General features: G+C 49.2%; 4 protein-coding genes and 1 pseudogene across 4 annotated transcripts; 4 read left to right on the top strand and 1 right to left on the bottom strand.

The window, feature by feature from the left end:
- The first annotated feature begins 1,400 nt into the window (after positions 1-1,400).
- Positions 1,401-3,112, top strand: LOC112900763 (annotated as a pseudogene).
- A 4,178-nt stretch (positions 3,113-7,290) lies between these two features.
- Positions 7,291-9,195, top strand: LOC112900449 (aldehyde oxidase GLOX-like). The gene has a single exon (XM_025969312.1). The coding sequence runs from the start codon at positions 7,342-7,344 to the stop codon at positions 9,010-9,012; it is 1,671 nt and encodes a 556-aa protein (XP_025825097.1). The 5' UTR covers positions 7,291-7,341; the 3' UTR covers positions 9,013-9,195.
- Positions 9,196-9,733: 538 nt separating this feature from the next.
- Positions 9,734-11,723, bottom strand: LOC112900460 (cytochrome c oxidase subunit 6b-2-like). Its single transcript, XM_025969324.1, has 4 exons — positions 11,603-11,723; positions 10,738-10,826; positions 10,554-10,635; positions 9,734-9,951 (listed from the first exon to the last, which is right to left on the bottom strand). The coding sequence occupies exons 1-4, from the start codon at positions 11,609-11,611 to the stop codon at positions 9,898-9,900; spliced, it is 234 nt and encodes a 77-aa protein (XP_025825109.1). The 5' UTR covers positions 11,612-11,723; the 3' UTR covers positions 9,734-9,897.
- A 6,267-nt stretch (positions 11,724-17,990) lies between these two features.
- On the top strand, positions 17,991-19,875 carry LOC112899195 (S-adenosylmethionine decarboxylase proenzyme). The gene is made up of 2 exons (XM_025967569.1): positions 17,991-18,137; positions 18,226-19,875. The coding sequence occupies exon 2, from the start codon at positions 18,419-18,421 to the stop codon at positions 19,610-19,612; it is 1,194 nt and encodes a 397-aa protein (XP_025823354.1). The 5' UTR covers positions 17,991-18,137; positions 18,226-18,418; the 3' UTR covers positions 19,613-19,875.
- A 683-nt stretch (positions 19,876-20,558) lies between these two features.
- Positions 20,559-22,615, top strand: LOC112900053. The gene is made up of 2 exons (XM_025968778.1): positions 20,559-22,245; positions 22,366-22,615. Exons 1-2 carry the CDS (start codon positions 21,394-21,396, stop codon positions 22,483-22,485), a joined length of 972 nt encoding a protein of 323 aa, XP_025824563.1. The 5' UTR covers positions 20,559-21,393; the 3' UTR covers positions 22,486-22,615.
- Positions 22,616-25,640: the final 3,025 nt, after the last annotated feature.

Below are 25,640 nucleotides of genomic sequence, written 5' to 3' on the forward strand. Positions count from 1 at the left end.
CTATCTAGGGCGGAGGCATCCTCGCACGCGGATATGCAATGGATATGCAGGCGCCGGTGGTAGGCCAAGCCATTACTGCCTGTTAATTACCATTTGCGAGCTGTTAATGCGCGAGTGGCACGGCCGGGCGGCCTCGCTCGCTGCGCTTGCACACATGGATGGACCGCCGCGACTGAGCAGCGGCATTACATGCCTGCGCGCGCGGACCGTGTAGCTAGCCATCCATGGTGGTGTGGACGGGACGGACCGGCCGCGGCGGGTCTCGAGGCTGACGACGACGGAGTAGTGGCGAGGGCGGGCGGCCCTGCGTTTTCTGCGAGCGTACACGTATGGTCACGCACGGCCATGAGTAGCAAATCAATTGTGGTGGCCACTGGCCAACTTGATAGCAGGTTAGCAGCAGTGTGGACGACTGTGGAGTACCGCGCGTACACCGTGGGTACGTTGTACATGGTAACACAGTAAAAAGGTTGTGACGCGCATCAAACTACTAATTAATTAAGAAAAAAATCTGGTTTATATCCTCGAACTATTATAAAAGTTCAGCCTTCAACTATAAAACTAGATAATATAGGCCATCCAACTATTGAAACCGTACAAATTTGATCATTTGAGTGGTTTCAAATGTGGTTTTTTTTATTTTTTCTAAAAATTAAAAATATACTATTTTAAACTAAAAAAATTATAAGCAATTCATTTTAAACTAAAAATACAATATAGGTATCAAAAAAATTCTAAAAATGTAACATATCTATTGACACTCTATTTGTTAGTTATTCAGATATATTTTTTTATGGTCATAGTATTTGGTTGCTTATAATTATGCCTATTATTTTTGAATAAATAATTTTTAAATAGAGCAATAATAGATAGGTTACATTGTAAGAAAAATTTGATACTAGTTTCATATTTTTTTGATTTAAAATGGATTAGTTTTATTTTTTAGATCTACTTATAATTTTTTATTTTTTAAAAAAAATACCACATTTGAACCACACAGAGGGCTAAAAATTTGCACGGTTTCGATAGTTAGATGGTCTATATTATCTGATTTTGTAGTTGAAGGTTGAAAATTAGATTTTTGCGCTAGTTCGAGAACGTAAACCGGATTTTTCCCATAAATTAACTGAGTCATCTTATAGCTAGGCAAGTGACGTAGCCTTGCAGAATTTGCTGACGTCGACCGGCATGTCGGCAAGTGACGTGTACAAGGTTCTCAACTGGAGTGGAGAAGCTAGCTAGGGTACACAGCGTGTACGTACTGGTTGATCGAAGAGGAGACTCGCCAAGTCGCCATGCATGCGATCCCAACTATAAATACTGCCTCGCAGCTTACGAGCTAAAGCACACAGCTCACAAAGTCACAACTCACAAGCACCGGCCTCTCGCTCTCAGCGACCATGGAGCTCGGGTTCCGCCTCCTCCTCGTCCTCGCCATAGGAGTACTCCTCGCCTGCGGCGGCGGCATCGCGCCGGCGAGCGCTGCCGGCGGGCGCTGGGAGCTCCTGCAGGACAGTGTCGGCGTGTCGGCGATGCACATGCAGCTGCTGCACAACGACCGCGTGATCCTCTTCGACCGCACCAACTTCGGCCCGTCCAACCTCACCTTCCCCCCGGCCACCCCTGCCGCCGCAACCCCAAGGACCAGTGGTTCCGCGGCGAGGCCGACTGCACCGCGCACTCTGTCGAGTACGACGTCGCCTCCAACACCTTCCGCGCGCTCTCCATCTTCACCGACACCTGGTGCTCGTCGGGCTACGTCGCGCCCGACGGCACCCTCGTCCAGACCGGCGGGTCGGACGACGGCATCCGCAAGGTGCGCCTCATGCCCGCCTGCACCGGGGGTGCTGACGACACGGCCTGCGACTGGTCCGAGAAGCCGACAGACCCGGACGTGCTCGCCGCCGACCGCTGGTACGCCACCAACCAGAAGCTCCCCGACGGCAGCGCCATCATCGTGGGCGGCCGGGGCCAGCCCAACTACGAGTTCTACCCAAAGGCGGATCCTGCTTCTGGTACCACCTTGCCGCTGCAGTTTCTGTCCGGAGATAACAGCATGTACCTGTATCCTTTCGTGCACCTCAACGTGGACGGCAACCTTTTCATCTTCGAGAACAACCGTGCCATCCTGTTCGACTACAACAGCGGCAGCGTCGTCCGGACGTACCCCACGCTCGGCGACGGCGCGCCGAGGAACAACCCCACCGCGGGCTCCTCGGTGCTGCTCCCCCTCAAGCCCAACGCCACCGAGGCCGAGGTGCTCATCTGCGGCGGGGCGCCGGCCAGCTCCATCAGCGCCGTGAATGACAACGGGCAGTTCCCGCCGGCGCTGAGGACGTGCGGGCGGATCAAGATCACCGACCCCGAGCCGGCGGCGGCATGGGTCCTCGAGGACATGCCGTCGCCGCGGGTGATGGGCGACATGATCCTGCTGCCCAACGGCGAGGTGCTCATCATCAACGGCGCCACGGACGGGATCGCCGGGTGGGACTCCGCCAACACTTTCAACCCCACACCCGTCGTCTACCGCCCGGACCGTCCCCTCGGGGACCGGTTCGAAGCGCAGGCGCCGGCGGCGGGCACCCCGCGGCCGCGGATGTACCACGCCTCGGCGGTGCTCCTCCGCGACGGCCGCGTGCTGCTGGGCGGCAGCAACCCGCACGAGCGCTACGTCTTCGGCAACGCCAAGTTCCCCACCGAGCTCAGCCTCGAGGCCTTCTCGCCCGACTACCTCGACGCCTCCAACGACGACCGCCGCCCCAGCATCGTCAACCCATCACTCACAAGCGCGCCGGTGAGCGTCAAGTACGACGATCAGTTGGTGGTGGCGTTCAGGGTCCCCGTCCGCGACCCCGTGGTGTCGGTGACCATGGTGGCGCCGTCGTTCACGACGCACTCGTTCGCGCAGAACCAGAGGCTGCTGTTCCTCCAGGCCCAGCTGGTGACCAAGGCGCCGCAGCTCCCGGGGATCGGCGGCGCGATACTGCCTACCGACGTCCACGTGGCGTCCGTGACGATGCCGACCAAGGTCTTGGCGCCGCCGGGCTACTACTTGCTGTTCGTCGTGAATGGGCGCATTCCCAGCAAGGGGATCTGGGTCCACATACAGTGACGGCCCACGGCGGATATCTAAACCATCCCATCCTGAAATCGTTCAGGAGCTAGCAGTACGAAATTGGTTGTAATAAGTGTGTTTCCTTTCTTCTAAATTAAAGGCATCATGTAATCGGTTCAAATTTAATGACATGCTGGGTAACACCATCAAACTATTGCTCTGAACTTCCGCGTCATGTTGTCTCAGACTAGCTGCAATTCTTCTCTTCCTTCTAATAGGCTGTTTCTCTGCCCTGGCTTCATAATAAACCACCATGGGATTGGGCAATCAGCCTTTGTTTGCATGCTGTCAATTTGTTGCCGGTTTCTGAAAAAAAAAGTTTCAGTTCAGACAAAATCTCAGTTCATTTTGATTCCAATCCTGCCGCACTCGATCATAATCGTTGCAACACTTGCAGCCTTGTGCATCTGAAAAACTGGAGAAAGAGAGCGTGCAAGTACCATCTACCATATCCCCCGACTCGCACGCACATGGACTGGCCATTGCGAATTGCGATCCGCCGTAAACGTCTCCTGCGCCGCCGGCGTACACGCGTGGCATTGTCACCGACCTTGACCTGAAGCACGGCCAAGAGCCCCAGTAAGCTCGGCTGCGTTCCAACCGCACCACCTCCGCCCAGCCGCGGTGCGCTTGGCCTTCCGCGAGCAATACTGCTCCCGCTGCCCACCTACCGAGTTCCAGGGCTCTCGGCTCCTCATCTTGTGTTCCCTCGCCATCTCCCAGCTAACCAGTCGGCGGCAATGAACTGGGGATTTGAGCTTCTGGCAGGGCGGAAGGCGGCGGCGGACTGACGGCCGAGCAAGGGGTACTTTGAAAACAAATATTCAAAATGGGGGTGTTGCTTGCATATATTCGGATCGAGATTATTAATAGCGATCCAAACAAGGGGTATATGTAAAATATTAGGGATATATTTGCATATAGCCAGATCACGATTTAATCGCAATCCAACATAGGGGGTTATTTGTAAATTATTGAGGGTGCTTTTGCAATGTTCTTGCCGGCAACATAGGAACGAACTCGCGCCGCCGCCGCCGACCTCCGCGGGCCCCTCCGGCCATGGCCAAACATGTATCTTGGCGAAGCGACGCCCAGGGATGGTGGTGGCTGTGCTATTAGTGGACCCGCAAGAACTGAATGCCCTCTCGTCGTCCCGCCGTCCTCGCCGCCGCCCTCCGGCGAGCGCTCCGACCTTGCCAACTGAAGCTGGCATTTCTTCGATTATTCAAGAAGCTTGGTCACCTGCTTGCTCTCTCTCCCTCGAGTGTGCGGGTGTGACGGACACTGATCATGGCGACCAGGCAGCTTAATTCCCCGGTCGATCCGCGCCTTCATGGCATGGTGCAGTGCTAATTACTGCCTGTACCGTGCAGATGCTTCCTTAGTGGCAGCAGGAGGCGTTGGCGGTGAGGAGGCAAGGAGGTGGTCAGTGAGGCTAATAGCGCCATCGACCAAGGCAGGCATCATGATGGAAGCGTTCAGCGTGGATCCGTCTGAGAAAAAGATCGTGTTTTACAGTCTGAAGTTACAATGGGAATTGAGCTATTCTTTTGTTGTTTAATTCTTTGGATTTCTTGAGCGAAGTGTTGATATATGTATCAGCATCTACATTATAGACAGAGCTATTTGTATCACTGAGATTTGGTTCATGAAGTACATGCCTGGACAAGTGAACAATCTCTAGACTTCTCTTCTGCATTTGCTGAAACAAATGTTCAGGGTTTTATCTTCACACCTCAACAACGTCTAATTCGTAAGCCTTCTGTTAATATGGCTAGTGCACAGAGCACAGTTATGAGACCAGAGTAGCACAACAACAAGCGTGTTCCCTGAAAGGCTGAAACTCTGCAGCTCTGCAGTGTCTAATTGTTTCAGTTTGGACCAAGTCATTTGCATGTTTGTTTCCATCCATTCCAATAGCCATCAGTATGCAAGTATGCATTCCAATTGCAAACACTTGTACAAATGCACAATAAATTATTATGAGATCGTGCAATCAGCTTTCTGTTACCATCAAGCTCATCTTTATTATTAACCATACATCAAATTCATGGTAATCAATCGTTTGTTGGTGTGGAATATTTTGCATATTATCAGATTGAAAATGATCGCTCCGGAATACTAGTCCTTGCTGAGCCCTAACAATCCTAGGGTTTAGTTGATTTTTTTTTCTTTTTTGCGTTGAAAAAATGTCGGCTCTCCTCCACGAGGATCGATGAATCTGTGTTTCTTTGATCAGAAAGCAATCGGTCATCGTTCCAGGAGCATGATAGTTATCATGGTGTTGCGCGGATCAATTTCGTGTGGCAACACAAACCATGTAAGTCAATCAGATGAGCGATGCATGTGGCATCTATTTATTCTTTAGATAGGAGTTCCTGCCATGATCCTCTATGCACGCTGGCAGGTTTCACCAAAAAAATCTAACCAATATAGCTGCAGTTAGTTTGCGGATGTGTTAATTACACCGTCACACAATCCAGTCTAATCCAGCCTACTTGTGATTTTCTTTTGTTTTGAAGACTCTCAAGTTCAGCTATCCAATCATGCATGGTGCCTCAGCATTGCTCGCATCGTGCTCTCTCAGTCACCTCTAATTTTGTGATATATAAACCACATGCTTCCCAACTGTTCTCACCCCTTCTTCCGCATATTGCAACCGATGCATCAAGAATGACCCATCTCTTAATTGAACTTGAATGATCTCACCGCTTATTACAATTACAAACCTAGGAGGGTAGGAGCATCTCTGAACATGGTTTGGTTCTCAATTCTCATGCATCCTTTGTTCTTAACCCCACACAATAATAAGTCAGGAGACCATGAGTTGGAAGAGCCGACCGAGAGTCATCAGAATATGAACGTGCAGCTGGCCTAGCTTGTTTCCGGATAACATTCCTCCCATCTACTTGTTAAGACTTAAGAACACTGGCTGAGTTCACTGGATTGACATATGCTAATCATGTGTCAGTTAAGCATGTGGAGACAGATGGGGCATAGTTCGTTAGGCTATGATAACTCAACGTACCATGCTGTCATTATTCTCTGTCTGCACTTAAGTCAACACCATCTGGCAGATATAATTATACCCGTGTGTTTGATATTGCACCGTGCTTCATGATTAAGTCAACGTAGTACTGTTCAAAAGTATTATCTCCTCGATGATGCATGGGAATACCTGGTCTATTAGACCTCTCTATGGGGAGGCGATAAATTTCATCTCATATATTGTCTACTTTATCATTAAAAACTGACGGGGAATTCCATCCAAAGCTAGCAGCATGCACTTCTGAGAACATCACAGCAGAGATTAGCATTTGTGAAATGCTACTCTGAGATGTGTGATTGCGTCGTGAAACATATCATGACCACATCTTTTAGGCCCTTTTTTCAGCTTGAAACCCATTGTGCGTGACACCACATTGCTGCCTATCACCTGCGCAGTGTTCAAATAATTTAACCAGTCCTCTGTGGGAGAAGCGCATTTTCTGAAGAAACAAGATAAAACAAAGAATATTTTACAAGATATAAAAAACTCCACCAAAAATGGCATATGGTTTTCATTTTTTTAGTTCAAACTTGGATCGAGTTGAGTAATAAAAGGACAAGAAAAATGTGGCAACACCGATCTTCAGATAACTGAAACCAGATAGATGAAATGGAGTGAAATAAGTTCAGCTTGATACGCACTGAAATAAGTCTACAAGACTACAATGATGATACTAATAATTTCTATGCATACAAGTAAACAACTATAACGTACCACACTTACTTTCATCACAAGGCATTTTTTAAAATTGGAACACGCACTGTACAAGGGAGGGGAGAAAGTTCATATCACAATGGAGTTGAGGTTGAAAGGAAAACAAAACAGACTAAAACACTGTATACTGTATTACATGAAGAGCCACCTCTTTCAATTGGTGTATAATCAGAAAAAGAAAATGTACTAAAACACTTACCTGAGGCTACTAGATGAACTACCAGATCAGAATATAATCAGTAACACATGGCCAAAATGAATGCCAGCATTCCTTGTCTCCTGGACGAACGCAGGCCTGCATGTTCCAGGGTTTTCAACCAGAAAAAAACAAGTGTAAAGAAAAATGGTTCGAGCTCGGAACGCAGCTATATATACAGCGCAGCTCCCGAGCTAAAACACACCAGCAGCACGGTCACTGCTCCACAAGCAGCCTCTATCCCTCTTGTAGCCAGTAGCCACCACAATGAAGCTTGGATTCCACCACCTCGCCCTTCTCCTACTCCTCGCCTATGGCGGCATCGCGCCGGCGCGCGCCGCCGGGAGCTGGAAGTTCCTTCAGAACGTCGGCGTGTCGGGGATGCACATGCAGCTCCTGCACAACGACCGCCTGGTCCTCTTCGACCGCACCAACGTCGGCCCGTCCAACCTCACCTTCCCCGCCGGCCACCCCTGCCGCATCAACCCCCAGGACCAGTGGTTCCGCAACAGGTCGGACTGCACCGCGCACTCCGTCGAGTACAGCGTCGCGTCGAACACCTTCCGCGGGCTCTCCATCTTCACCGACACCTGGTGCTCGTCGGGCTACGTCGCGCCCGACGGCACCCTCGTCCAGAACGGCGGGTGGAGGGACGGCACCCGCAAGATCCGCCTCATGCCCGCGTGCAGCGGGAGCGACGCGAGCTGCGACTGGACCGAGGTGCCGGCCCCCGTCGTGCTCGCCGCCGACCGGTGGTACGCCACCAACCAGAAGCTCCCCGACGGCCGCGCCATCATCGTAGGCGGGCTGGGGCAGCCCAGCTACGAGTTCTACCCGAAGACCGGCACCAACGCTGCCTTCTCGCTGCCGTTCCTGGGTCAAACGAACAGCCTGTACCCGTTCGTTCACCTCAACATAGACGGCAACCTTTTCATCTTCGCCAGCAACCGCGCCATTCTCTTCGACTACAAGACCGGCAAGATCGTCCGTAACTACACCACGCTCGGCAGCGGCGGTGACCTGAGGACCAACCCGAACGCCGGCTCGTCAGTGCTGCTCCCGCTGAAGCCCAACCCCACCGAGGCCGAGGTACTTATCTGCGGGGGCACGCCGGCCACCTCCAACGGCGCCGTGGCGGCGAGGCAGTTCCCCCCGGCGCTGAGGACGTGCGGGCGGCTCAAGATCACCGACCCGAACCCGTCGTGGGTCGTCGAGGAGATGCCGTCGCCGCGGGTGATGGGCGACATGATCCTGCTCCCCAACGGCGAGGTGGCCATCATCAACGGCGCCACGGACGGGATCGCCGGGTGGGAGTCCGCCAACACCTTCAACCCCACTCCCGTCATCTACCGGCCGGACCTCCCGTTCGTGACCCCGACCAACCGGTTCGAGGCGCAGGCGCCGGCGGGCACCCCGCGGCCGCGGATGTACCACGCCTCAGCGGTGCTCGACCGCGACGGCCGGGTGATCGTGGGCGGCAGTAACCCGCACCAGTTCTACGTCTTCGACAAGAAGTTCCCCACCGACCTCACCCTGGAGGCCTTCTCGCCGTACTATCTCGACGGCTCCAACGACGGGCTCCGCCCAAACATCTTCGTCCCGTCGCCCAAGGACGGGCCGGTCCACGTCGCGTACGGCGCGCAGCTGAAGCTGCAGTTCTTCGCTCGCGACGGCATTCCCGGGGCGGTTACCATGGTCGCGCCGTCGTTCACGACGCATTCGTTCGCGCAGAACCAGAGGCAGCTGTTCCTCCAGGTCCAGGTGAAGCCTGCGCAGGCGTTCCAGCTGAACGGCGGGGTAGCGACGCCGTTCCCCGGCTTCTACGAGGCCACCGTGGCTATGCCGGCGACGTCGGTCTTGGCGCCACCGGGCTACTACATGCTGTTCGTCGTGAACGGGCGCATTCCCAGCAAGGGGATCTGGGTCCACATTCAGTGACAGGGAGCGGATTCTAGAATGATTATTTCATTCCATTGGTTTATGAGCTACCTATCTTCACCGATTTGAACCATCCGATTCGGAGTTGTAAGAGATTAGTTGTATGTGTATTTTGTTTCTTCTTATGCACCATGTAATCATTTGAAATATAATGAATTTAATGAGATGCTTGGTAATGCTGTATTTTTATGTGGATTTTCCATGATAAAGAGTAAATCCCCAATTATTCAAGAACTCAAATTAAAAGAGTAAATCCCTATGCTGTAAATACACTTCATCATTTTCACATACTAGAATCACCTCTGGATATTCAGAACTCAAACTAAAGAGTAAATGCCCAGTTATTATAGCACGCAGGAAAGGAACCCAAATGCCACAGGGTTACAAGAGATGAAACAATTTCGCTCACAAAATCAGGTCAGTCCTGAACTGGAGACGCTGCGTCCTGTTTTTACTGCATGAAGCACATTTATGAAGTTCTACCCAAAGAACATTTGCTGCACATCTAGGTTCAAGGTAAATGGGAATTTTTAATAGTAAAACGTAAGCAAATTCATTTCATTTCCATGTTTCCTTTAGTTCTTTGGTGTTGCCCCCTAGCACCATCCATGGTGAACATTACTCAGATTCCAGTAGGAAACAGAGACACCAGCTATGAACTTTAGAAACCATTTATGTTCGGATAATAGCCAACAAAAAAGAGGTCTGGAAAAACATAACATTAGTAGCAAAAACGGATTAAATTATGAGTGCAATCCAAATAAACAGCATCACAAACTGTTTTACAGTAAGTGCTTAGGTGACACGAGACAATAACACAAATTTAAATAAGAAAACATCTGGAGTGATGAAAGCTGTAGGTCCACGGTGACTCTCAAATAAGATTTAGAGGGGCCCTGCAAAGGTCCCGTTTTCCCTCTGCTCGTTCCACTTCTCAACCTGATTCAGTAGAGAATAAGCTGATGACATTGTAGAAACCAGGCTAGAATGCATGGCTAGTTTCAATGCGTCAAGTGAACATGGTCCAGCTAAGCATTAATTGGTAAACAGATCGAAGGATTGCATAAAGGAAAATTGTGAAACATACTTGGGAACCCTCAAAAGATTAGAACAGGAAATGATATTTGAAAACAAATAAAAATCCAGCAAGTGTAAAACTACTCCCTAGAGAGAACTAAACGCTAGAAGTTAAAATTTTAAACTGTGTCATCCATAGCCATAGGTGCAGACTGCAAAAAAGTTCTCAGCTGGAGCATATAACATATTAGAGCGCCCATTTGTATGCTAATATGCATAGCAAAACGTTCCAATGAGTCACATTATCCACAAATTTCTACTCCTAGGAAGTGAAATGATGGCAGAAACAAATCAGTGGTTTATGGCCAAGCAATTCAGATATGATGGAGTTTGACTCAATGAAGATTCTTGGTTCAGGTTAGTAGCTTAGTGCATCACAAATTTCCTATATTCTGTCAAGATGAAAATAAATAAATAAATAAATAAATTGCAGTGGTACTACAAAAGACAGCACAAGCACTCACCCATTCTCCTGGGCAAAGAGAGCGGTAGTACTTGGCGAATTTCTCACAATCAGCAGTTTCATCCCCTTTGTCATTGACACATCTGGTTGCATGGAAGTTCAAATATTGAAGAACTGGGATATTGTTCACGTGTAAAGTTTTTTTCTTTGAACAAGTCACGTGTAAAGTTTTCCAGCAAACATACCTATGGTACTCAATATAGCGCGCAAAACAGTGTCTGGTTTGGTTCGTTGTAGGAAAGCGGAAGTCAGCAGGTGCGGTCTTCAGCTCAATCTGGTAGAAATGCAAAGCATAAACAGAAACAATAAAAAAATATACAGGAAATCCAAATAAAGAAAAAAATGGAAGACAATAATGAGAACCAATAAGCATGGCATGAAAATGAAAGATAGCTCATTTCACTGGGATGCACATTACAGCATCTGGTAGGTGAATGTAAGATCGTCTTCTTATAAAATAAGAGAAAAATATGGCACCCTGACACTCACCAAATAGATGAGCATCTGAGACAGCACTACTAGGTCCCGCGGAGATCAAATACCATCCATATCAGGCAACTAACCTATTCTGCAATTCATACAGTCTGCTGGTGCTTGCCACAATGGCGAATGGCTGCTAGAACCAGTATCACTATCCTTCGCAAAACTGTAAAGGCCCAACCAAATGTTATCACCAAGCCAACCCGGCAGCCCTACCCTTAAAATTTTAAAAACGTGACTCTTCAGTCAGCTACATAATGAATGCAGTATCCTATATCAGATCTTAGTACATGACTCCACAATTTTCCACCACAGCAGCACGCAAATTGCACGACCGGGGATCAAGCAAATTCTATATCAGAAAAAAATGGACGTAGTGTCTACAAACGAGCACTTATCACAATCCACCTCACGCGCGCATACACACGGATCAGATCCACGGGACGGGAAACCATCTCCAATCGGACGATCGACGAACTAGATCGAAGCCTATTGTCAGGTAACAACCAACCGACAGGATGCAGCGACCCGGCGCAATCGGGGGAGGGAGGGATTCTAGAAAGTTCTCACCTCGGCCATCTCGTCGCGGTTGCGGGACCAGAGACCGGAGGCGGAGGGGAGGCGCTGTGGCAGAGACCAGAGAACGCGGCGTCGCCGAGGAAAGGGGAGGACGAGTACGAGTACGAGGTGGAAGAACGTGGGCCCGATCAAGCTTTTTTTTTTTAGAGAGAGGGCGGCGGCCGGTGACAACCGTGGATGGGCTGCGAGCCTTTTGTTCAGTTGAGCCCGTGGGAGGCCTGCCTGCTGCAATAAGGGCGGGCCTACCGAGGCCCATTATCTATCAACTAGACGAGCCCAGCACTACACTTTCTTTCTTTCTTTCTTTCTTTCTTTCTTTCTTTGGATGGAGGATCAATCACTTCATGAGGAGTCGTGCAGACAAGCAGTATTATTATTTATTTTAAAAGTATTACTATTTTTTAATCATGTTGTAGTGTATGGTGTCGACGTGTCGTAGCATCATTTGGCCTGTGCAACAGAAGCTACCACAAAGTGAGTGGAGCCTTTTTGACGGTCGAGCCTAAACCAAAAGTGGTCGCACCATATCTCCACCATGAGATGCATTTCGCAGGTGTATTGACCCACATCTCCCACGCAAATCTCTCTGAAGAATTCTAACCACCCGATTGATGCTGTCCCCTGTCCGTGCATGCTTTTCATCCGTCTGATTTTGTAATGCACTCTCAGTTCATCGTATTGTTTCCGTTTTCAGTCCCCGTCTGTTTGGAAGCAGGAACCATCATCCAAAAGCGACAGGGTGCAGTTTCTCCACGAGCCTCCAGTAGGATTGTACACCGTCAGGCGTCAGGACTCGGATGTGATGATCCCAACCAGCCCTTCACTTGCCTCCTGTGCAGTTCAGGGAGCTGCAGGAACTGTGCCGCGCTGCCCTCTCGCCGACGACACTGGGACTGCAGTCGGCCAGCCGCCGGTCGACCACGTCTGATGGGTGCATGCATTTACAAAAAAAAAAAATCGTGCGGTTGAGCCGTCGGCCCCAAATCCGAATCTGCTGGGGCTCGCGTCGGCCCAGGAAGGATATGCTCCCAAGACATCCCGATCCCGCGTGTGAAAACGACCGCGAGTACTGGTAGCCTTCCGATCCTTTTCAGAGGTGATGGATCGTGTTCTGAAGAGCCAATTGGACCCCACTGCTTCTCCGTAAGCTCACCGGTGGTGACTGTGAGCCCGTGTGGGCTACCGTGCCTAGTGCCGCCCTGCTCATCTTTTTATCTGATGAATGATGAATTGATGATACGCAGATGCAGTGCATCTTTTCATCTTTGTTTTCCTTCATGGAGATCAGATATGAGGCGGTACTATTTCTTTGTAAAAAAGTATTGCGTCTTTCTCCTCTGGAACACATGCAGGGAAGGGATGCTGAGAACACAGCTGAACTCCGATAGTTTTTCTAACAGAGCTGAACTACCAGGCCGTTTGCTCAATCATCATCAGGCCAGTGGGATGCTGGCCCGCGCCAACTATTGGCGCTCGATTCTGCAAATCACCTGTTCTTACCCCAGCTGGCTGGACCGCGTCACGCTCTCTGGATTTTCTGGAAGAAAAACATGCACCAGTGAGACAGCACATGCTGGATTCTAGTACTCATTCTGGTCAGAAATCCAGCATTTGAAGGAACTCTTTTACTCATCAGTTCCATGACTCCGTGTTTGGACATTCTTCTAGATTTCCAGCACGAATCAGAAGGGGAAATTGGCGTGTACGTTTCGGCGTCCGGCAGGAACGGCAAGCTTTGACCAACTTGCTCCCACGTCGACAAAAACAGTGGCAACCATCAGGAAGAAAGGTAGCGAAACTGAGACATCAGGGAGCAGGTCATCGGCTCACCTGGCTGGCGAGCAGCCCAGATATTATCAACAAAAATCAATAGTGTTACCATCAGCAAAAGATTAGGGTTTCTCTGCCCTGGTCCTGCCGCAAGCCAGCTCGCTAATCCCGTCAAAGCTGCACCTAACCCCCATGTTGCAATTTCCTAGCTCCTTTGGAGTACTCATCTAGTCATCTGCGTCCATGTCATTTTTTATCCATTTGCGGCCGAGCCAAGAAATTACGGGAATTCGGGAAAGGCAAGTGGTGGGGCATGAGCTCTGAAGAAACGAAGAACATGGAGCAAACGGACAGAGAAACCCCGCGTCGCCGGGCGGCGAAAAATGAAAATGGCAGGAGCACAGTGAACGGAGGCAGCTGGGACAAGCGCATCTAGCTGTCCAAGGCGGGTCGTGACAAAGCCAAGTGGCGAGAGGAATCACGGACCGGATCGCTGTCGCAGGGGGCTAGCTAGCTAGATGCACCGGAGATATCGTACAGCCATGTCTATCTACTTCTCCACCACCACCAAGACGCCGCCCGCCGCCGGGTCTGAACTCCGTTGACGGCGACGAGTTCCGCGGCCTGCCGGGATGGAGCGACGGTGTCTCTGGGTCATATCCCGCTGGGATGCATCATGCATGCGATCTCTATCGCTTCCGCGTAAAATTCGTGTGGTTTTGGCCGGTGCTGCGTTTCCTGCCGTGCGGATCAGCAGAGATAAGCATTGTGTCGCGAGATCTTACCCGCCGTGGCGCCGCCGTCTGTGTGTGGCCACCGATGCAGCGCACCGAAGGCGGAAAAGGGGTCGGGAAAGCGAGCGAGGCTGAAAAGACGCCGGATCGCGTGGACGCCCCTCTCCTTTTCGCTTTTTTCACCCCTCTTCGCGGACGGCCGATGCGGCTGAGGGCCGTGCGGCCGTGCCCGTGCACCTAAGGCGGGTGTGCGCGCGGTGGTGGCTGTCTTTGCCAACTACGGAAGACGGAGCGGCATCTCCCGCGGTGTACAGTGTTGGGTCTGGTCGTCCTCCGAATGGTCAGCCAATGTTGTCGTGTTCATGCTGAACCTATATAAGCCTCACGTCATTGACCTCTCAGGCACCTATTACCTTTTGCCAAAAAAAAAACCCCTATTTTCACTCATACTTTTGTGCACCTTGTTGTGTATGTGGACTTGTCGCCCACGCAGGTAAGCTCTATTGTATTCAACATGTAAACCAAGGTAGATTTATTGTAAAAAAAACCAAGCTAGATTTGGCATTGCAAAGAAACTTTTGCTACAAAGTCGGTGGGGGTATACACCAAGGTATATCTCTCTTTCTACCTTTTCGTCCAGGTCCTAGTTGAGAATATTTGACGTCTTAACCTAGACAGACTTGTTGTTTTGCTATTATGTTATGGCAAAATATGTTTATAAGATATACAACATTCATGATATTACTAAATAGATGTACAACACATATTTACAAATGAAGAATCTTGTCCAAATATATATTGCAACTAGATGGATACTTTGATTATTCTCTCCATCATTAAAGTTAGAATCGAACCGTCTATAGGTTGTCTCCAGCGATATCCTCCAAATCCCATCCTCTACATCCTTCATTTACAGAATTCTCTACGAGATTCTCTCCTCTATATCTTATTTTTCTCCAACAACGTTCTCTAAATCTCGTTCTCTATACATTAAACCCTATATTAGAAACGTATTTTGTTCTAAATTTTTGTACGTACGTATTTATTATACCTCAAACGCTATGGACATAGCGGCATCTCCCGCGGTGTACAGTGTTGGGTCTGGTCGTCCTCCGAATGGTCAGCCAATGTTGTCGTGTTCATGCTGAACCTATATAAGCCTCACGTCATTGACCTCTCAGGCACCTATTACCTTTTGCCAAAAAAAAACCCCCTATTTTCACTCATACTTTTGTGCACCTTGTTGTGTATGTGGACTTGTCGCCCACGCAGGTAAGCTCTATTGTATTCAACATGTAAACCAAGGTAGATTTATTGTAAAAAAAACCAAGCTAGATTTGGCATTGCAAAGAAACTTTTGCTACAAAGTCGGTGGGGGTATACACCAAGGTATATCTCTCTTTCTATCTTTTCGTACAGGTCCTAGTTGAGAATATTTGACGTCTTAACCTAGACAGACTTGTTGTTTTGCTATTATGTTATGGCAAAATATGTTTATAAGATATACAACATTCATGATATTACTAAATAGATGTACAACACATATTTACAAATGAAGAATCTTGTCCAAATATATATTGCAACTAGATGGATACTTTGATTATTCTCTCCATCATTAAAGTTAGAATCGAACCGTCTATAGGTTGTCTCCAGCGATATCCTCCAAATCCCATCCTCTACATCCTTCATTTACAGAATTCTCTACGAGATTCTCTCGTCTATATCTTATTTTTCTCCAACAACGTTCTCTAAATCTCGTTCTCTATACATTAAACCCTATATTAGAAACGTATTTTGTTCTAAATTTTTGTACGTACGTATTTATTATACCTCAAACGCTATGGACATATTTTATTTTTATTTAATTCAGTGTTTGAAACGTAAAGAAAAAATAGAGAAGAGGAGAGAGAATCTCTATATATAGAGGAAACCTGTAGCGTTCTCTATTTTAGAGAACCATTTAAAGAACGCTGCTGGAGCAATAGAGAACGAAATCTTCCTCTATATATAGAGTACAGGACGTTTTACAGTCTACCGGTGGAGACAGCCTAATCACTATGCTTGCATATTCAAAAACCAATCAATCATCTTTACAAGCACCGTACCATTGCATGGATTTGGCTGCCCATAATGCCATCCGATTTCCTCACCCCCACTAACGCACTGCTGGTTGGTTGGTTTGCTGATTTTTTTTCTTTATAAACATGTATGATTTCATTCAAGGATGAGTCAACTCATAGCTCTGAATTTGCTTCATTTCCTAGAATTAATTTATTTGTTCATTGATTATCATTACTAGATGGTGACACAATTTTAATTTAGTGACTACTCTGTAGTAGATTTTGACCTATCATTTTTCTCTTACAATATGATGTCAATAGCTAAAAACTCAATATAGTCCTAAAGTCACTTTGCATACAAATATGCTGATGCAAAATCTATGCACTAAATGTACATGTACTTTAACTAATTGTTGGTCAAAGTTTTAATATTTGATTTTCTCTAGTTAAAATTAAAATGAATATAACTTTACACATTATGAATTTATGGCATTCTTTATATCGGCGCACAAGTATAGAACGACAGAGGAGAAAAGAAAAGATAGTAGAATTTGAAAACTTTAGTGGAAAAATAAAGTTGCCAGCCGCGACCAAGAGGCCACCACGAAGCTTCCCCAGCCTACCATGCCCAGTCAGCCACCAGCTGGCCTGCGTCGCTCACCTCCGACACACGCGGGGTCCACCTGCCATATCCTGGAAATTCAGAGAAAACCCCTTCCGAGTCCAGCCAAGCACCCGAGGCGGCTTGGTGCAGCTCCCCTCCGTGCACGCGGTCCACCGTGACCCAGACCTTCACGGCCGCGAATCCCGATCGTGGCGGGTCCCACCGGCCTAGCTAGCGGCCCGGGGGCCTCCACGCGAGCACGGGTCCAGCGGGACGGGTCGGCCCATCTACTTGGCGCCCACGGGAACCCGGACCCGGTAGGGGGAGCTATAAAAGCCGGGCCAAATCAGGGCATCCCTTCCCCAGCCGCACGCTGCTTCTTGCCAACGAATTTCCTCCTCCCTCACCGCCGCCGCCGCCGCCGCTGCTCGTCTCGCTGAGAGAAGCTAACGGAACCGAGGAACTCGCCGAGTTCTAGGGATAGAAATCCTTTTCGCTGGTCTCAGTCAGGGGTCTGCTGCGTCGGAAGGCGGTGAAGGGGGGAAGATTCACGAGATCTGTTCCGGATCACGCGTGCGCGCTCGGGAATCGGGGGGTTCCACACATAGCTTCGTCGAATTGTAAGTTTCGCCTGGCTGATGCCCTCTTTTGGCCTGCTGTAGCTTGTAGATTTTAGATTTGTTCGGCATGTTTTGTACTATGTTATTTTTTTTCGTCCGGTGACTAGATTCGTGGTTTGATATTTCTGCGAGGATTAGTACCTCGAACAGGTTGTTTTGTGATTACTTGAAACTTGCTGGTAGGAAGAGTACTGTTCAGTTTTATTTAGATTTCGATTCGTGGATAGGAAATACAGATTCATGCGAGTACGCAGACGATTTCTTGAAATAGAGGAGATTGTGGTTTTTAGGAATTTGATGAGGTCCTACAAGATTAAACTTCGATTCGTCCTAACAGATCTATGATTAATGCAATGATTGTGCGAATAACTTATACCTTAATTTGTTGGAAATATTTATTTGGCCATAGGATTCTCTGTACTCGCATCTCGCTTAATTGTGGTATGTTGTGATGGTTTCTTGTAACCATCCCATCGGCATGAATGATGGACTTTATTGCCTAGCTTGTGATGTTCATAAAAAGCAGAAAAAATGTTTGTTTGAATTCGTTGATCAGATGTAATAGACTCATTAATTCTGCCCTTCCTGCAGGAATTTGATGTACTAATGGAGTCTAAGGGTGGCAAGAAGTCTAGCAGTAGTCGTTCCATGATGTATGAAGCTCCCCTTGGCTACAGCATTGAGGACGTTCGACCTGCTGGAGGAGTGAAGAAGTTCCAGTCTGCTGCTTACTCCAACGTAAGAATCGATAATCACAGATATACTCTTCAGTCCACCTCTGTTATTTCTGATGTGTTGCTAAGATTGTCTTATTTTTCTACTGCAGTGCGCGAAGAAGCCATCCTGATATCGCTTTCGTGCTTCCCCAACCTAGTAGTTTAGGATTTCTTTTCTAACGCTTTGATTCTGACCAATCTCTCTGGCCTGCTGCTTCCTGATAATCGACCAGTTCCCCAGTCTTGCTCCCTGCACTCCTCCCTTCTCCATCTCCGGCATTGTGTTCTGACTCACCTGCTCCAATGGCTGTCCTTTCTGCTGCTGACGCTCCCCCGGTCTCAGCGATCGGGTTTGAGGGCTATGAGAAGCGCCTTGAGATCACCTTCTCTGAGGCGCCTGTCTTTGTTGACCCTCATGGGCGTGGTTTGCGTACCCTCTCTAGGGCCCAGATTGATTCTGTTCTGGATCTTGCACGGTGCACCATTGTGTCCGAGCTCTCCAACAAGGATTTTGACTCCTATGTCCTCTCTGAGTCAAGCCTGTTTATCTATCCTCTGAAGATTGTCATAAAGACCTGTGGGACTACCAAGCTTCTGCTGACCATTCCAAGGATTCTTGAGCTTGCTGAAGAGCTGTCTATGCCGCTTGCTGCTGTGAAGTACTCCCGTGGGATGTTCATCTTCCCCAGTGCTCAGCCAGCCCCACACAGGAGCTTCTCTGAGGAGGTTGCTGCCCTTAACCGCTACTTTGGCGGCCTGAAGTCTGGTGGTAATGCTTATGTGATTGGAGATCCGGCAAGACCTGGACAGAAGTGGCACATCTACTACGCCACTGAGTACCCAGAGCAACCCATGGTTAACCTTGAGATGTGCATGACTGGTCTGGACAAGAAGAAAGCTTCAGTCTTTTTCAAGACTTCTGCTGATGGCCACACAACATGTGCCAAGGAAATGACCCAGCTCTCTGGTATATCTGAAGTTATTCCTGAGATGGAGATCTGTGATTTTGACTTTGAACCCTGCGGCTACTCCATGAATGCGATCCATGACTCTGCTTTCTCCACCATTCATGTGACCCCTGAGGATGGTTTCAGCTATGCAAGCTATGAAGTTATGGGCTTCGACGCCACTGCACTTGCCTACGGCGATCTCGTCAAGAGGGTTCTCAGGTGCTTTGGCCCTTCGGAATTCTCTGTTGCTGTGACCATCTTTGGCGGGCGTGGCCAAGCTGCGACGTGGGGCAAGAAGCTTGATGCTGATGTTTATGACTGCAACAACATGGTAGAGCAAGAGCTGCCCGGCGGTGGCCTACTCATCTACCAGAGCTTTTCTGCTGCTGAATACGCTGTTGTTGGCTCGCCAAAATCTGTTCTTCATTGCTTCGAGCGCGAGAATATGGAGAATGCTGCTCCTGTGAAGGACGGCAAACTGGCTAATCTTCTCTGCTGGGAGGAAGAGGATACCATGGAGGAGAAGGACGGAGTGCTTGTCGAGTAAGACCGGGCTTCTGGTGTCGATTTGCTGCTGAGTTGTTTTTTTTATGTGTTGCGATTGTCGTTTGGTTATTGTGTGAAGCAGCCAAGCCAGGCTATCTAGTATGAAAATGATCGTTTGTAAGCATGGGTTCTGATGTTGCCGCATGCTAATGATGAATCTGAATAAGTATACAGCTCTAGGTGGTCAGCTGCGTCTACCACAATGAGCGTATGTATGGAGAAATGTCTGTCAAAGCATTTTATGAATAATAATTATTTGATTTATAAATGATTGGTTTCTTGGTCTTAATTTTCAATGTTTTGAGTGCTGGTGTATGATTAAGATGAAAGCGTCACATTCCTACCCTGGTGACTTCTCATATATACTGATATCATTCATTTGTAGAAGAATGGTAGTAGATCTTATACGAATCATTCATGTCTAAATTCCTGCACGGCACCGTGGCAAGTCGAATTCATCAGAAAAAAAAAACTCTGCCAAAATAACAGATGCGAAAAGGAGTTTTTTTTTGTTTTTTTGCTTGGCGATGGTAGTACAACCGTACAAATAGCTTGAAGGACCATACTACATGTTTCGCGTGCCTGGCTGTTTGGATGCACTGTTTGTCCCGCTATGTTTCCGGCGTCGACCCATTGACTTGTGATTACTGTTGTTGTTTTTCCAAGAACACGCAAAAGATTGCTCTGCTTATTATTGTACGCGTGCTTATATTCTGGAGTTTTGGTTCATGTACCGGCACTAGACAACTGGTGCTTTTGGTCATCAGGAACCTCCATGCTTATCCGCTGACGAGGCCGAATCCCTGCTCAATAATTTGGTGCGTTGGGCAACTGGGGGCATCGCGAGTTGGATACCTGGATGACGAGAAGCATCATCCAGACGTTCGTTCCGTTGGGGTCAGTAGCAGGATCCGCGTCATCGTTCAGACGAGAAGCATCGCGTGTCTGCAAGTAGTAGATCGAGACATGTGTCTTCTGTAGGTGAGAGGCCGCTGGCTGCTTCGCCGAGCCAACCACCGTTGCGTTCAGACCGTGATCTCGTGCGAGAAGAGTTAGATCAGGGGAGAAGAGGCGCGTCGCCGGGGCACATTCCCACCGTGCAGGAAGCACCAAGTCTCGTGGCAGTAGAAGTTGCGTACTGCCTACTGCGCGTGCGTAGCCGATGCCGATGCCATCCATGACCTTATCTTCCAGCCAAGCCGCGTGGAGATAGGGGTTCCGATTCCCGAACGCATCCGGTTCCCTCCCCCAAGATTTCTTCGCCGAATTTAAAGCTTTGCCGCCCTACTCGTCGCCAGCCACCCGTTTCGCACAGCCGAGGGGAATCTCAATCTCTCATCTCCGGCGCTGAACATTCCGGTCCCGGGCGCGTGCAAGTGCCCCTTCCGGACCCTGATCGCCGACGCGCCGGATCTCTCGGCCCCGTGCGCGGCCCGGAAGGCCGGAAGGCATCAGCTGGCGTCACCAGCCAGACCCGTGGCCACGCCGCGCCCCCGTCGCGCTCCGCCGCGGAGATTCCTGTGGGCTGGGGCAGGTGTCGACGCGCGGTGCCTACCGCGACGACCTGCCTGCCCGGCACGGCCGAGATAGCATACAGCACTCACGTTTCACGGTTTCCGTCGCGTCCAAGGCGCGGCGACATACCGAAACGCTCTCTCTCTGTCTGTCTCTGTACAAGGATGGTGCCGACGTGCTTGGACCTTGGAGATTGAAACCGCCACGATCCCCCACTTTTTTTTCCCCCCGGAATAAAAGGATCGGGAAGCCGCATGTTCAGGCGATATGCATCGATCGGTAACGGGATCGCCGGCAATGGCGGACCAGGAGCAACCCGACTGGTTGGACCTCCCCTCGGATCTCTTGGAGCTCATCGGGCAGAGGACCCGCGATGCCGTCACCGGGGTCGCCGCGTTCCGCTCCGTGTGCCGGACGTGGCGCGCCGCGATAGGCCCAGCGCCGCGCCTCCTGCTTCCCCGCGCCGGCGCAGGGCACGCGCTCGTCTTCCCCTTGTCGCGCGGCTGGTCCATCGTCGTCGACGCCCGCGACGTGTCCTGCCGCCTCTCGCACCTGGCCGCGGGCGTGACGGCTGCCCTGCCCAGGCTCAACATGCAGCGTACCGATAGAGAACTGGCGCTTGGCAACGACCTCTGGTTCACGGATTTGTTTCGCTTCGCCGTCCATGCCCCGCCCGACGCCCCGGCAGCGGCGGCGGGCATGACGGTCATGATGTACCACATGCTGCTGGGGAGAACGGGTGTGCTTTTCTGCCGCCCCGGAGACGCGGCCTGGACCGAGGTGGAGAAGCCCACCCCGATCGGCCTGGGTTTCTCCGACTTCGCCTACCACGACGGCAAGATGTTCGGCCTGGATACCAACGGCGAGATGGCGGTGTACGACGCCGCGACGCTTGACGTCCTCCACCTGGTCCGGAAGCCGCCGGACACGCCCATCCTTGGCAACACGATGTACGGCTTTGGTACTCGTCATCGTCGATTCAAAGAGTTCAACTATATCCATCTCGTTGCGTTGCCGAGCAAGTTGGTTTTGGTCAGGACTAGCGTCAAGTTTTTCCGGCCAGTGGCCTTCAGCATCTTCGAGTTAGGCTCTACGCCTGACGGTCTCGCCTGGCTCAAGGTAACAGACGCTGGCAATTACGAATTGTTCATGGATGGATACCACACCACGTTTCGGGAAAATGGCGCCAACAGCGGAACTCGGATCTACTATGTCCATGACGAGCACGGCCCACTGCAGGTGCCATCTACCATTGCGGCCTACTGCTACAGCATGCAGGATAACAGATTGGAGTGCGTATACAGCTCACCAGAGGATAGTCTCGAGTGCTCAACGAAGCCTAGCTGGTTTGTTCCCTAGCTAGCTAGTTTGATTCATTTTGGCTGCATTTTAGTTTTTAGTTAGTTTTTGTTTATCGAACAATAAAGTGTTTATCTTCACCAGCCTCACGTGCTTTCGGTTAAACAAATTTATTCGGATTTCTGGTTAAGCTTCACCGCATAATGTTTCAAGCACTAGTACCACATCCCAGGCATATATTCCTTTCACTTGTAACTTGGACCCACAAGGGTCAATGAGATATTCAAGATATAAACAGCATGTAATATCACGTAATAGATCGGTCTGATTTAGAGCCACCTACTATATAAACACAGCAAGTCGCCTTAAAAGGAGTAAATCTGATAAACATGTCACATGATGGTCTGATTTAGAGCTGCTTGTGATCTTAACTTTGCCCCCCTTTTTTTTTTGTAAACGGACTGAATTCACTCAGAAACTAACTTTGCCCTTTTTTTTTTAAACGGACTGAATTCACGCAGAAACTAACTGATTGTGTCTGAGGTCAACAATAGTAGCAAAAGATCATCTGAAGTAAAAATTGTAAAGAAACAAATCGGCAGGCATATTCGGTAACTCAAGCCAGACAGAACTGATCCCGACCATCAGACGACTAGTTCCAAGAATGCAGAAACAAGAAAGGCAAATGCTGATTACCTGTTAAAGAACTCTGAAAACTGAACACTGAAATACTGAATGCAATGGACGAATCACCCACCTCATGCAAAGATCATCGCATCCTAGCGTTATTAGCAGGGACTCGCCAAATCTGTTAGATCTGTACGCCTGTACATATCACAAGGTGTTCTTTGCAACTGGACAATCGCAATGTGAACCAAGGGATCTTACAAAGTGAGATCTCTGAGCTGCTTTGACACTTTGACAAGAAATCAGGCAGAATTTCCAACTCTATCAATTTACTTTACAGCAAAACCAAGATACAATCAAATAGGACATACTGGGGCTGTTACAAGATCTTTGGAAGTGAATGCGTCTGAGGTGAACAGTAGAATCGAAACTACGAAAGCTCATCAACGAGAGAAACAAAGGGCTTCTAAGTAACACAGATCTGACTGACATTTTTAGTAGCAAATTATGCTGATTGCACATAAGAAACCGGAATGGTGTTTTTCATTTTGAGCAAATTCTCTCGTTGCCATGAAAATTTAGATGGCTTTCCTTATGGGATAATTTATAGATTCAATGGCGCTGAAGATAATTCCAAAACTTCTATGGCACCGAGGGAAGCTATCTAAATTTTTTATGGCACTGAGGAAATTTGTTCTTTTCATTTTCCTTTTCAGATTAGAAAACTTAACGGCAGCCGGGAATTGGAAAGAATATTCATGGACGGACAGAGATTTGTGTAATAAAAAAAGCTGCGGAAGGATTTTCTGGGCAGCACGGGGACTACTACTGCCCGTGGGGGGCCATGGGGACCCGAAAATGCTATGCTGACCGGCCCATGAACATAGGGTCCAGCCCATCAAGACATGGATCTGTGACCACATAAGCCACGAAACTGGCCCATTTCTCCTTCAATCCGTCGACTCCGTGTCTGAATCGCTTTTGGCATTCAAAATTTTCAAATCCTACAAACTCAGTCCGAGTTCTTGCACACACTACACAATAGGACATGCATAAGGAAGAAACATGGCCATTCCAGAGTTTAGACTTTAGAGTTGAACACAAAGCAGCAGCTCACACACAACCAGCTGAATTCGATTAATGTCACAAATTGATAGGGAGAAACACAAAGGAAAGCTAAATCCTAACACTGTTTCCCGATTAGGCTTTGCATACAGCAGAAGAGTCGAGGATTAAGTAGTATAATAAATTAATAATAATATTTGGTTATCATATTTTCATAACAGTTACGACACAAGCAGTAGCTGCTGTTCGCATCGTTGAATTGAAATGCAGTAGAAACCATATGAAGCGAACAGAAATGCTTTCAGAATGTACGAACACTAGTAAAAAACGATGTAGTCCCGCTGGAAAAAGACTTTAGTCCCGGATTTCCAACCGGGACTACGAATCCGGAACTAAAACTCCCGAACATAAAGGGTGTGAAAGGTAAAAAAAGAAAGAAGTTTATTTTTGACCATCCAACTATCATCTCAGTTTGATTTTTACCATCGAACTGTAAAACTAGGAATCTTTAGTCCCGGACTTTTAAAACCGTTCATATTTGACCATCGGACTGTTTTGGTGGCGGTTTTGCTAACGTGGACGCCACATGGCGGTGGAGCCCACCTGTTAGGCCTCCTCTCTCTCTTTCTTCTCTCCTCTCCCTCCCTCTCTCTCTTCTCTCCTATCCCTCTCCTCTCACCTTACGCCGGCCGCCGCCCTCCCCCGCGCCTCTCCAGCTCGCCCGGCTGGCCGCGCTTGCCCGCGCTGGAGCTGCAGCTCGCTTCCCTGGCGGAGCTCAAGCTCGCCCGGCCGGCGCTGCTGGCCCGGCCAGCCGCGCTGTCCCACGACAGAGCTTCTCCATCCTCAACGCCACCATCGGCGAGTGGCGCCGCGGCGCGGTCCTTCTTTGCGTACCCGCCGGGGCTCAAGGCGGGCACGGTGTGCACCGCCCCAAGAGGAGGAGGACAACACGGGTGCCGCCTCGACGCCTATGAAGACCGCGCCGCAAGCTTGCTCTGCTTTCTAGCATCCCTCACTGGCGGCGAGAGGTGCTGCAAGAGAGAGGTGCTCCCGATGCGGCGAGATCTCGCGGTCGGCGCCTGTGGCCCGGCTTTATTCGGCGAGGAGGAGGCATGTCAGAGGCGACACGGAGTAGGGTGTTGAGGCGGAGCAGCAGGAGCGAGAAAAAAAGAGAGTAGAGGATAGAAGAAAGAGAGAGAGGAGGGCTGATAGGTGGGCCCATCGCCACGTGGCATCCACGTGACCAAACCATCTAGGAAAACCGTCCGATGGCCAAATATCAACGGTTTTGATAGTTAGGTGGCCAAAGATTTCTGGTTTTGCAGTTCAATAGTTAAAATCAAACTAAGACGATGGTTGGATGGTCAAAAATAGACCTCTTCCAAAAAAAATAATTAGCGAGCACAACCAATTTTGCAGCCATGTGAGTTGAACCCAAGACCTCTTCGCTCATGCATGTAGCTTTTCACCATCCCACCTATATAGCACATGTGTCTCTTTGTGGGATGCTTTTATTTTAAACT

The sequence above is a fragment of the Panicum hallii genome, chromosome 7 (genome assembly GCF_002211085.1).
Source record: "Panicum hallii strain FIL2 chromosome 7, PHallii_v3.1, whole genome shotgun sequence".
NCBI lineage: Eukaryota > Viridiplantae > Streptophyta > Magnoliopsida > Poales > Poaceae > Panicum > Panicum hallii.